This window comes from Berghia stephanieae, chromosome 5 (assembly GCF_034508935.2).
Source record: "Berghia stephanieae isolate SIO BIC M18660-M18661 chromosome 5, UCSD_Bste_1.3, whole genome shotgun sequence".
Taxonomy (NCBI): domain Eukaryota; kingdom Metazoa; phylum Mollusca; class Gastropoda; order Nudibranchia; family Aeolidiidae; genus Berghia; species Berghia stephanieae.
In genome coordinates, this window is record NC_088364.1 from 25,004,465 (window position 1) to 25,018,300 (window position 13,836).

Below are 13,836 nucleotides of genomic sequence, written 5' to 3' on the forward strand. Positions count from 1 at the left end.
CCCTTTCCTCCATACTTTGTCATAGGCTTGTTGGAGATCAACAAAAACCACGACTGTATGTTTTCCATCTTGAAAGCCATCAATTATTTTTTGACTTAATCTAAACAATTGATCTTCTGTTCATTGCCCTATCCTAAAGCCTGCCTGATATTTATTTAGTAGGCCACATGTCTCCAGCCACCAGTATAATCGGTTATTTACCATTCTCTCAGCAATCTTTCCAACACATGAGGTGAGAGATATTGGTCGTAACTTTTCGTTTTCGAATTATAATAGCATTTTTCCATCCCCTTGGTACTATTCCTGTCTCCCATGTTAGATTTATAAGTTTGAGAAGCATCTGTTTACCTCTCACACTAAGATGCAAGAGCATTTCATTGTGTATCTTATCTGGTCCATGGGATTTCCTTAACTTGAGTTTTTTCATAGCTCTATGAAGTTCTGACATGGTAAAGCCCTCTTTGAACAGATATCTTGATGTTTAAGGTTTTTAATCAATTTTTTGTCCTTTTCACTTCTTTTTGATGCCTTGTTTACTGAAGCAAAATGTTTGTTGGAGATTATGGCTTTTTTTTGGTCATCTACGATTGTTCCTTCTGTAGTTTTCATGGGCTTTGGGTTGGTTTTCGGGGTTCCATTGTTAAGATTATTAAGTAAGGCCCATGCTTTTTTCCCATTTTGATTGAGGTCAATATTAGCACATGTGTCTGCCCATTTCTTTCTTTTAGCGTTGTTAATAGTTCTTTTGACAATTGCAGATGCTTTATTGTACTCAATCTTGTTTTTAATGGTTTTGTTTTCCCCTAAGTTTTTCCTTGTTTCCTTTCTTGTATTTACTGCTTTTTCAATTTCTTTGCTCCAGAAGGGTTTGTAATTTTGTCGACTACCTCTTGGAATTCCTGCTTTTGCAGTTGCAAGAATGGCTTTGGTGAGGGCTTCGTTTAAATGTTCTACACTTGATGTATCTGTAATTTTTGGAAGCTGGTCATCTAATGTTGCTGGGAAAACATATCAGTTTGCTTTCTTGAAATTCCATTTGGATTTCTGCTCAAATGTTTTCTTCTGTGTTTGAACTGTTATTTGTGTTAAAATTGGTTTATGGTCACTGCCTATTTCATCCAGGACTTAAATGTGACAAGAATTCAGAAGGTCAGAGGAGATGATGGTTAGATCGGGATGACTCAGGGACATATGAGCTCTGTGAAGAAGGATGGGGACTGAGTCTGCATTTTGTAAAATGGTGAGGTTGGTTGTATTGCAAAGCTTTTCTAGTTCTTTTCCTGTGTTGTTTAAATTTTTGTATCCCATAGTGGAGAGTGGCCATTGAAGTCACCAGCAATTATTGTGTTGTTGTATTGGGAACTGTTTAGATCTGTTAGGTTTATAGTACACCGTGGAGGGTTGTAAATATTGTAAATGGTAAATTTCTTATTTAGGTGCCATAAGGTGACTTTCTGTACATCGGTTGAGTTCTGTGATGGTTTAGAAGTAACATCTCCCGTGATGTCATTTCTTATATAAGTAATAATACCACGGCAGTCGTCACATTTATAGTATGTATAACCAGCAATATATGGATCGCTATTTTTATACAGGGTTTCCTGAAGTAAGGCAATGTGAACTTCCTTTTCATTTAATAATTTCTTCAGCTCTGTCTTTTTATTCCTGATTCCACAAATGTTAATTTGTAAAATATTCAAATGTTTGTGGAATTTCTTTGTCCCAGTAGCTGACTTTTTGCGCAGATCAGCCTGGGTACTCACTGTCTGGCGCAGACCTTTTTCGAGGCGATGTCCGAGCTCGTATGATTTCCTTTTGTTTGTCATGGCATGCTGGGGAGTCTCTGGTCTGTCTTCCCACCCTAACCTGTATTCCTTGTCAGCTGCATAACATCAGGAGTTGAGCTGCAGATGCATGTTCCTCATATAATTAATTTTTATAGGGTTTAGCCAAGTAGCCTTCATTCTGTCTTTCCCACAGTCTCTTTCATGATTGACGGTCGCCCATTCCCCACCACCTACTGTTTCCTGGCTTGCAGTTATCTATTTCAGTTATTCTTTCTGCTTAAAGGGCCATATTTCATAAACAGAGGATCGTCACGTCCTGGGTCATTTGTGCCGATGAGAGATTCTGTGGGCCTTAAACAAAGGGATACCAGCCCTTTCCCCTAAAAATCTCAATTTTTTAAGAAGGATACATGATTACAATCAATCACAGATAGTCATACAGAAGACATGGGCCACAGGCCGACCAAAGAGGGAGTATAGAAGTGTTAAAGTTACAGCACTAGGAAACAAGTATGAGCTATTGGGGTAGATTAAGAAAAGTAAGGACATACAGAGGACACCACACTACAGAATGAGTGTGAGGTGGGTGGGTGAGGAGCAGAGCGTGTACCACTTACCAGTGGGTTCTGTCTCCTGCACTTTAAGAGGAAGGGGTCCCACATACTCCCTCGCCCGGTTATACCGCCGGGGACTCGGTCGCGCCCATAATAAACTCAGTAGAAACGGGGAACACCACGGGAAGGTGCTGTTATGGACACAATAATACATGAGAGGCCATATGCAGTAATCTCTGTCAGACAGGATTACGCGGCGATCAATGCACCTGGAAATGAGAGGTGTTGAGTTCGAAATGCACATCAATTTCCTTTCATCAAGTGGGACGGACCTTACAGCTCCCCACCCTCTGGAGTTCAGGTTAGTGTGTCGATTAAGTAGAGAAGCTAAAAATAACATCTAAGCACCAGCTTTCATGTGCCATTCATGTATGACCTTCACTTCTGAGTTTTCTACGGGCTTGGGACCGTCATGTTCTAGTTATTTCTTCATTAGAATGTTTTGTTTTTTTAAAGCTTTCTTCTCGGGTTAAGTGGAATAGTTTGTCTACCATGTCAAGTTTTTCAGTGTCTGTAGACCTGTAAATTCTCAATCAATTAACTGAAATTAGTCAATTCATCAAATTCAAATATTTTAAAAAAGGAAAGAAAGTAAGAATTCATGAATTGTAGTTGAATGACCGTAAAGTAATTAGGAATGTTCCACAGCGCTACGCATACCTCATGGGACATTTATATTTACGATGGATATATTGCCAAGGCTAAGTGACGCTTTTTAGAATTGCTGTGTCTGAACACATCCAGTGTATTTTCACACAGCCTCCGTGAAATTATTTTTTCACTTTCCAAACCTGTCGTGATCCCAATGGTAGCCAATTTTAACTGAGCCGCTGAGTGATAAATTTCACTGTTTCATCTAAGCCAAAATTGACCACATTTACCTGGTGGAAAGTAACAGTGTGAAAAAGTAAAATATGACCACCGGAAGTGCATTATGTAGACACCTTCAAATCGTAAGTTATATGGTTGCTACAAGCACATCTGGATTGCCTCACATTGTAAACAAACTGGTTGACCATTTCTTCACTGATTGGGTACCTTATTATAAGGAACGAGGGTTAGTACCCTAATTAATTCCCACGCAAATTAGTTTTCTGCCATTGTTTTCTCAAGCAAGCTTGCTGTTTACTATTCATTTCGATTCTTTGGATTTTTCCGCTAAGAAGAGTTTCAGTCAATTTTTATAGAGCTAGAGGTCTATGTTTGTAAAGGATCGTGTGTCACATTCCAATGAGTCATCCTCATCTTCATTATCTAGGCATTTTCTTTGCGTGGCTGAGCGGAGTCCAGTGGTTCCTGAGATGTCAGTTCACCGCTGATGGGTATATTGTTGTCCATTGTTATGATTGATCAAATGCGTTGGCCGAATAGTTGTGTGGAAAATGAACAGCATAATTGTTTTCATATGGCTGTTGGTTGTCACTCCAATCAAGGTGTAGCGATTAAGCGGAGATGGTGGGTGATTAAGCGGAGCGATTATATTTTTTAAAACGTGTAGCGTATAAGCGGAGTGTATGATTAACCGATGTGCGATTAAGCGGAGTGAACTGTACTTTGAATTATGTCTGTTTTAATTGTTGCTTGTTATCCATAAAAGTGTTTCAGAAAATGAATAACTGAAAGTCAATGTTTATCCTGGTTTGGTATCGTTAAAAGGACACCAACAACTGCTTGCTAACCATTGAATAGGACAAATTTGCATCTTAAGCAATATTGCAGTAATAGAACTTGCTACCATATTGCTACTGATTGGACAAAAGGATCAGAAAAAAAAAGAACAAATTTTACTGAACCCGAGACCAATATTGGTAAGCTTTTGTTTTGCTTAAGCTAAATGCACTACCTTTTGAGCTATCTGACATGGTCAAGTTAAAAATAAGGTCCCACAAAGAATCCCACAAAGACATTCTTATTCGTCATAATGTTGATGCCTTTGTACATATTTATTAATATGAAATATATGGAAAGAGATTGTCAACTGTAAAAAGCTTTCAAAAACAAGTGTTGTATCATAATGGTCAGCACTATAATATGGGAATGGGAACAATGAGAAGAGAAAATGAAATAAAAAATAATGATATCTAGTCATAATGTTTCTTATATGCCATGGGTTTTGTAATATGCTTTAGGAACAGTGCATCGGTACCATTTTTTAAACATTGGAGAATTTTCATCACAGCTGACAATATTGCCAGCAGTGGAAGCCATTGAGTCAGTCATATCTCTAGGATTTGCGTTGTGTTGACTTTAAAAGAAGTGAAACTATTTTGGATTAAATGATTATTTATTTTATCCTGCTATGTTCAGCTCCACTTGTACTTTCATGATGAATGGATAGTATTCAACTTAACAAGCTTCAACTTGGCTTTGGTGACTTATTTTTGGATAAATGAATTGTTCTATGATCTGCATTATTTTAAGCCAAGATGTATTTGGTATACAGTGACATTATTTAAGCACTTTACTTCATAAAAGATAACTTAATTATAGTCCTTTCATAGTTTTTTTTCCCCGACGCTTTAGTGGTAATTGGTGATAATGTGTGCTTTGTTTTTGGTATTGATTTATAATTAGATTTGATCTCGTCATGTTCACACCATAGACTAATCTGCAATACAAAGTGATTTTAAAGTGTGCTTAATTAAATTCACCAATAAAATTGGCACATCATTGATTAAAAATTGTCAGTATAAGGTACCTATACATGTATCATGATGGCTTATTCAAGGGTCATCAACCTATGTATTGTAAGCTGAATATTCATTCTTACTGTGGTGTGATTTGATCAATACGAGGGGTGCCTGCGCAAAGGCCGTAACGTCAAAAAATTCGATTTTTCGTTTTTTACATAAATCAACTTGGGTTGGAGTAAGGTTTATTTCTACAAAAAAATATATGCAAAAATATTAATTAATTAATTTTTATTAATTAAAACACGAACACCGTAACGTTTTTAGACAGATAATGTGACTGCCCAAAAGCCGTAGCGTGTAATACAGACTTAAGACGCTCTAAACAGTGCCTATCAGCCACTGCACAAAAGCCTTAACAGTAACTACCGTTTTACCGCCTGACGAAAAGGTGGAAATGCAAAGGTAAAGTTGACTGCCCAAAAACCGTATCTAGCAATAAGGCGTTTGGGCAGGCATAAAATTATGCCACCGTGGTTACAATGGCGAGCTCAATGGCCTTGACTGAATTTACGGTCTTAGAGCAGTGAAAAATATGGGGTTGGAAATGAGAGTTAGATCAACTGAAAGACCGTAATGTGACATTGTATGAGATTCTACAATGGCTTTGATGCAATATTGTGTTACAATCTTGTAAAATTCGACTTTTAACGTTCAAGATTGATGGTGAAAGACAATTGGGTAACATTTATTCCAAGTCTCGAAATTCCCTACCTGCCAGTATCAATTACAGGATAAGACATCACAACGTAAGGGATGGGTCAAGCTCTGGATTATGAGACGGTTTTTTTTTCTTTGCCCACCAATGAACTTGATAAGTCTAACTATTACTTGATTGAATCTGCGTTTTGATGATTAAGGAAAGCAATCCTGATCTTTTTTTAAAAAATGTAATTTTCACCTCGTATGCATAGATCTCATCGTAGGGAAAGAGAGAGAGAGTGAGTGTGTGTGTCTGTGTCTGTGTGAGAGAGAGAGAGAGAGAGAGAGAGAGAGAGAGAGAGAGAGAGAGAGAGGGAGAGAGATGCAGACAAACAAACAGACAGGCACAGAGAGAGAAAGAGAAAGTTTTTGTGTGTGTGATAGAGAAAGAGAGACTGGCAGTTAGAGAGAGAGAGAGAGAGAGGGAGAGAGAGAGAATGAAAGAGGAGGCAGAGAGAAAGAGAGGGAGATTTAGAGAGGAGAAAAAGAGAGAGAAGAGAAAGAGTGAGGGAGATTTAGTGAGAGAGGAGAACGTGAGAGTGAGAGATAGAGAGTTAGTGAGAGAGAAGAGAGAGAGAGAGAGAGTTGGTTGAGAGAGAGGAAGGGAGAGAGAGATTTGGTTAGACAGGGGAGAGAGAGTTAGTGAGAGAGGAGCGAGAGAGAGAGAGAGAGAGGGGAGAGAGAGTTAGCGAGAGAGGAGCGAGAGAGAGAGAGAGAGGGGAGTAGTGGTAGTGCATGGCTGCAACTCCAAATTCATTTCATCAACCCAGCTTGGGAAGTCTTCCTCTGCCCTAAGAACTTTTTCATAGCCACCTACAGTTCTCGTTACTGGACAGCGGAGGACGCTGTGATTGCTGGTCTCTGGAGCTGCCCGACACTTTCACAGGCATCACTGTTCCCACGATTCCATCTGCACATATTTGATGCAGTTTTGCCATGTCCTGTTAAGGCGATTTGAGGAAACCCAGTATTTCCTGGCATTTTGGAATGCAGGCATTCTTTTGGTGGGATCTTTTATGATGTTTCCTCCTTTTGGTGTTTCCCTGCTCCACATTAGCTCCAGTTCTCTTTCACTCTGAAGTCTACCATTTTTGTTAGGTGGAAAGGTCTTCTCGATTTGAGCCTTGTTGTTGAAGATGCTCCCTTTATGATTATTTTTATAGGAGTGTTATCCGTGGCTTCATCAATTCTTGCATGTATCCTTTGATTAGCGTCTTGTCTAAGACTAGGTGATGCAATGCCTCTGTGTTGGGAGCCACTGAGTTGGAGTTGACTTGAGACATCCTGTTATTATTCTCATTGATTCTCTCCATCAGATGTCAATGCTGCTTACATGTCGGCTCCTCATCCAAAAAGCATTCTCACACATAGTAGCACTGTGCCAAAGCAGACATTCTCAGTACCTGTGGTGAGGCTCCCCAGGTGGTACTTGTGAGTTTTCTCAGCAGGCTGTTTCTTCTTGCGATTCTCTTTGCAGTTCCCTCAATGTTTTGGTAATTAGCTGTCTGTCAAATGTGAGGTATTTAGGATTGGGGTTTGAAGGTAGTATTGAGTTACCACCTATGATTTTCAATTCCTTTGTTGCTTCTCGATTATTCAGGTGGAAAATTGTGGATACTGATTGGGTGATGTTCATTTTTATTTACTACCTATCCAAGTATTGTTTCAGGCGGGAGGTGTCTTTGAGTAAAACTTCTTCAATCTCTTTCCAGTTTTTCGATCGATAGGCTAAGGCCCAGTCGTCAAGGCATCCAAGTTTGAGTGCTTGGAAGTTTGGCATTTCAGAGATATAAATATTGAAGAAAGTTGGTGTTAAAACTGAACCTTGTATTGTCTTGTCCAGTCATGGTAGACAGCAGTTTAAGCGTCTGTCAACAGGGAATCGTTTTTTAAAGCTTTAACATCGTCCGCCTATCCAAACAGATTCGTGAGCTACAGTTAAGTCTATTAGGACTGCACCAGTTTTCTGGGGGTTTTTTTTCTCTCAAAGCCTGCTTCAATGCATGAGGTCAGTGCAAGGACCTGTTCACGTCTGATTCTTTGTAGTCTAAAGCCCGCTTGTTATGGCAGTACGCAGGGATTTACAAATGGGTTGATTCACTCTAATACAATTATTTCCAGGAGCTTGTATAAGCAACAAAGTAAAGATATTGGTCTGTAGCTGGATGGTTCAGTCATTGGTTTGTCTGGATTTAATATGGCTATGTTTCTAAATTTGTGGGTATGTGCCCTTGTCCATGATGTCTGTCATAGTATTTGCCAGCCAGTTTATTGTTTCTGGTCCAAAGTTAGTAATCATGTCGGGGTATAACTCATCAATGCCAACAGTTTTGCCATTTTTCAGAGAGAGAAAGAGAGAGAGAGAGAGAGAGAGAGAGAGAGAGGGAGAGATGAGAAAGAGAGGGAGAGAGCGGAGGAGGAGACAGAGAGAGGGAGTTAGTGAGAGAGGAGAAAGAGAGAGATCTTGTGATAAGGAGGGAGAGAGAGAGAGAGAGAGAGTTCGTGAGAGAGAAGAAAGAAAGAAAGAGAGAGAGAGTCAGTGAGAGAGAAGAAAGAGAGAGAGAGAGTTAATGAGAGAAGAGAAAGAGAGAGTCAGTTAGAGGAGAGAGAGAGAGAGTTTGAGAGAGGAGAAAGAGAGATAGAGAGAAAGAGAGAGAGTTTGAGAGAGGAGAAAGAGAGATATTGTTTGTGGAAGAGGAGAGAGAGAGAGAGAGAGAGAGAGAGAGAGAGAGAGAGAGGTGGAGTTGTTGAGTCCCTCTTTGGACGAATTACGATTATTTGCATCAGAATGAATGTTTACCATAATTTTTAAAGTCAAAAATGTGTTTAGAGCTCTGTTATTTTCTTTATTATCTCAGTGTTACGGTGTCATTTCGTACTCTTTAAACAAAGTACATCAGTCATTCACTCCTGCCCAAACACCGTATCGCAAGTTACTGTGTTATGGCAGGCCAGAATTACGCTTAGTTGTGGTTTTTATTGCACCGTATCACTAGTTACAGCTTTTGAGCAGAATGTATTCAGGGTAATTTCTCTTGACAGCTCTGTCTTATTCCCGGTTACGGCTTTTGGGCTGCCAAACCTCCACCTAAGAACGGGATAGGCGGCATGCACTATGCAAGTAACATGATATACGGTAAAGGGGCAGAGCGATACTGTGACATTTTTCAAAAAATGTCCCTGCACAAAAGCCGTAATGAAAATAGCTACGTAAAATGCGTCGTTTTATTAAAAATGACAATCTAAAAGTGACCAGGGTCCTGACAATCAAGCAGACTATATAATCACGGTTGTATTGGTATAAAAATCATCACGATAGTCTTTGGTTAACATTTAAATTCCATCCGCAAAGTTTTGATTTGCTCTCCTGAAAAATCAACGAAATCATCGTTACGGCTTTTGCGCAGGCACCCCTCGAATATACATTTTGACATCAAATCTCACTCTTTTGATTAAATGTCCTGAATTAAATGGAAAAGTAATATGATTATAATATGAGGTCAAAGTATGTTTTTAAATATTTTAATTGCTTGGTAAATTCAATTTTCTTCCAAGAATTCCCATTCAGTAATGTGAAATTGAATTGAAGCTTCAATTTAATTACAAAAACTGATCAAATGAACGTTTCAGGTTTCCCCTTTATCAACAAAACATGATGAATGAAACACTACAGATGAATGAGATAATGTGGTAGCGGCGTTGTTAAGTGGATTCAGTAGTCTGTAATTCAATTATATATTTTTTTTTTAATTTATGTTTTTGTTTTCGGCTTCTTCAATTCTTTAGGGTTATGTTGATTTTATAAATATTATTGGATGTTTCTTTCAGCTCTTGACGGTTCATGGTCGCACACGGGAGCAGAAAGGTAAAAATACTGGTTTAGCAGATTGGTCTTACATCAAAGCTGTAAGGTAAGAGTGAAATTAATTAAATGAATAGCTACCACTACCAGAATTCAGCTTTTAACACCCAATCTTACTTCTCTGGAATTTAATGAATTTTACACTTTATGAAAGGGATAAATAACTATTTAGCCATGCATCACAGAGATGATATCTATACTAGACTCAGTGACGATAATCCTCCGCTTGTAATCTATTGGCAAAGCTTAAGCTTTGACTCAGAAATCATGGGACCAGATCACACACAAGAAAAAATTACAGGAGAATGCACTAGATGGAGAAAAGAATGAGTTCAAACTGCAATTGAGTAATAGATTCCAACCTCTAGCTGATCTGGAGGAGGACATAGATGTAGAGTCACATTGGACAAAGATCAAGGAAGTCTTTATAACAACTTGTCAGGAGGTATTGGGGGGTATCAGAACGTAAAGAATGGATAAGTCCAATCACATTGGACCTTGTTGAAAAGAGGAGAACAAGGAAGGAACAAGTGAATGCAAGTCAAGCAAGGGCTTCAAGTCTGGATGCACAAGAGCAGTATTGAGCCACAGCTAAGGAAGTCAAAAGATTTGTGAAGAAAGACAAGGAAATATTCATGAACAGACTTGCATAGAAAGCAGAACAGTCTATAGAATGGAACTCTCCTCTTATTGTCAACTTTCTGGATTACGAGAAAACTTTCGACAGTATTGACAGAGCAACATTATGGAAAATTCTGGCACATTATGGACTCCCTGAGATGTTAGTAAACCTCATTAAGGAAATGTATGAAGGATCAAGTTGCAGGGGTTTACATGAAGATCAGCTGACAGCTTTGAAATTAAGACTGGTCTCAAGCAAGGATGCTTGCTCTCACCATTCTTGGTCATCCTTGTCAGTGATTGGCTAATGAAGGAAACCTCCAAAGGGTGAAGAACTGAGATTTAGTGGTCCCCGAACACAGTTGGACGATCTGGATTTTGCAGATGATCTTGCTCTTCTGTCCCACACCCAGGACCAGATGCAAGCAAAAACCACGATTATAAACATCCTCTGGGAATCAATTGGTCTCAGAATTCACCGCTGCAAAGGCAAAGGTGTTAAGGATAGGTTAGCATCAAAGGGAGCAGATCTAAGTAAAAGATCAGGAACTTGAAGATATAATCGACACTTTCTGCTATCTTGGGAGTGTAATTGACAAGGATGGAGGCACGAAGCAGAGGTGAAAGCATGGATAGGAAAGTCACAGGCTGCATTCACATCTTTGAACAGAGTTTGGAGAACTAAAGATATCTCCCTTCAACTAAAGCTAAGACTTTTCAACTCAAATGTGAAGCCTGTCCTACTTTATGGATGTGAAACTTGGAATGCATCGCAAGCATGTATAAGGAAAATACAAATTTTCGTTAACAGGTGCATGTGTAAGCTACTCAGAATAAAATGGATGGATAGAATTAAGAATGAAGAAGTATGGAAAAGAACACAGCAGAAACCAGTGGGAGAGGAAATAGGAAGAAGCTGATGGAGGTGGATTGGACACGCCCTTAGAAAGAATGACTCCACTATAACAAAGAAAGTTAAGAATGACTCCACTATAACAAAGAAAGTATTTGACTGGAACCCTCAGGGCAGAAGATCAAGGGGAAGGCCACGGGGAACATGGAGAACAATTAAAGAAGCTGATGATAAGACATGGAACAAGATAAGAACGTTAGCTCAGGATAGAGAAGGATGGAAACTGTATGTCTGTGGCCTCTACCCTGACACAGGGTGAAAAAGGCGATGGTGATAATTATGTTAAAATCTTTATCTTATACCAGTGCCTGCTCCCTGGTTTCTTAATTTGATATTTTTTAAAAATAATAATAAAGAAACTCAAATATCAGAGTCCTCTCGTGTTCAATGTTTGTGTTGTATGATGCAAGCGAAGGTTGACAGCATAAAATGTGTACTCTTGTAAAAAATATAGGTATTAAAATTGTCCCAGTTATCTGCCTCTGTGGGGTAATAGTAGCACGTCTGACTGGTAATTTGAAGGTCTGAGGTTCGATCTCCAATCGAAGTAGACTGTTTTTTTGGAAAGTTTTTTTTCTTTTTGTATTTTTCTTTCTTGCCAGTGCCTATCATACACACTTGTGCAGATCTTTATCTTATACCAGTGCCTGCTTCCTAGTTTCTTAATCTCTACTATTAAGAATAGATGTACACTAGAAGTAGTAATGTGATATAGGAAACTGTGATATTTCATGTTACGATTTTGTTTGAGTTTGACAGATGGACCAATACATATTTCTCCTTTTTACAAATTGCCATTATCATCACTGTTGATTATCCTGACTTTCACAGCTTACATTGCATTGTCAGATAGCAATAAGTAGTTTGATGGGGGGAAAAATGTCTGAAAGAAAGAAAAAAACACCAGGTTTTGATCTTATCGATATTAATTGATTTGCAACTTCATTTTCTTAACTGATTCGACCCTAAGCGGTCACAGCCAGTTCCTTACCCAATCCTGAGCCATTTTTTAGTGCTAGTAAATTCAGGGGAAAAAAGCATTACAAGAGAACGAATGGATGGATTTTGATTTTTTTTTTTTTTTTTTTTTTTTTTTTTTTTTTTTTTTTTTTTTTTTTTTTTTTCAAATCATTCTCGAATAAATTGTTAATAATAATGCATTAGATTGAAAGTTGAAACAACGTTTATTTTTTTTACCACTTGTTTGATTTGAAGAAAGATGAAAAATGACTGAAAAAAATTCATAAGACCACACATTTGATCTCTACCAATAAACAAATATAATAAAATGATAGTTAATTAGTATTAGATATTAGCAACATATTGATAATAAAGTTTTATGCATCAGTTAAAATAATCTTTATGAAAATTATAGAGACAAATCCCGCCTTCCCTCAACCCCAAAATAAAACAAAATGAAAAAACAAAACTCAATACTGAAACAAAGGCCCATTTAAGAGACGCCAAACAAAGTGGCAAACCAGTTGATTCAAAAATGGAAAGCCAAGACACAAAACGCGAGGCCACGTGAAAGAAACAAAACAAGAGTTAACCAAAATTGCTGAGGACAGCGAGAATCAAATAGAGCCATTCACCATTGAAGTCATCCACGTACCTTTTAGAGCCAGGAACAACAGCCGGGCTTGACAATTTCAGCACAGAAATCATTAATACTTTGGTACAGAGACACCAAAATGGTTACTAGCCCTAATAAACAACTGCGCTCCATCATGCACAATCCCAACACTGTGGAAGTTACCATCCAGTTTCTCTCCTTAGCATCCTGTTGAACAAACGAATAATACTGGCTCAAATCACCACCACATTAGACCAACAGCTATCACTTGATCAAGTTGGATTTTGACCAGGAAGATCTTGCTACAACCAACTACTCAACTTGACCCATTCATCGAAGATGAGTTTGAAAACAAAGAATTCACTGGCATGGTATTAGTAGATCTGACAGCAGTATCAACCTTATGATCAACCATAGAAAGCTCCTCAATGTGACAAGAATAACACACAATATGAAGATTGTAAAGAATATCAAATCCCTCTTGACCAACAGAAGATTCTTTGTAGAAATGGATAGGAGAAAAAGCAGATTTCACTTTCAGAAGAATGGCCTCCAACAAGGATCTGTTCTGGCTTCAACCATATTTAACATCTATACAAATGACCAGCCTGAGTATAAAAATATAAGGAGATTTCTGTACACAGATGACTTGTGCCTGGCAACCCAGTCCGGAAACTTCAAAACCATTAAAGACAGACTTTCTGCATCGCTGATTACGTGACAACAAACTTTTTAAACATTAGTATTAGGCCAACTTAAGACATATTTATGGAATCATTTAAGTGAATAATTACTGTTGACATAAACAACTAAAGCGAGCAAAGGATTTAAAAGTAATTTTGTAGTATATATAAAATATTTAGATTGATGTTTGGTGTTGATTGATATGTTTTGTGTTGGTTCACTTATAAATCAGTATTGCCTGAGAAATCCAAAGACCTATGTTGCAATTCTTTATTTATTTTAGTGTGACACTCATTGGGAAACCCGATCAGTCTGCTGATAGAGGTCTTGAAATTTTTTTTCAAGATTTGACCGGGGACCCTGTAACAGGAATACTAAAACCAATAC

At 38.2% G+C, this 13,836-nt stretch overlaps 1 protein-coding gene and 1 pseudogene across 3 annotated transcripts in view; one reads left to right on the forward strand and one right to left on the reverse strand.

The window, feature by feature from the left end:
- The window catches only part of LOC144972646 (tRNA-dihydrouridine(16/17) synthase [NAD(P)(+)]-like), a 79,761-nt gene that overhangs the window by 41,988 nt on the left and 23,937 nt on the right, over positions 1-13,836 (forward strand). For all 3 annotated transcript variants that reach the window (XM_078914123.1, XM_078914124.1, XM_078914125.1), the window contains one exon: positions 9,622-9,704. In XM_078914123.1, coding sequence (XP_078770249.1) covers positions 9,622-9,704 — 83 coding nt within the window. The remainder of the gene's footprint in view (positions 1-9,621; positions 9,705-13,836) is intronic.
- Positions 1,012-2,045, reverse strand: LOC144973798 (uncharacterized; annotated as a pseudogene).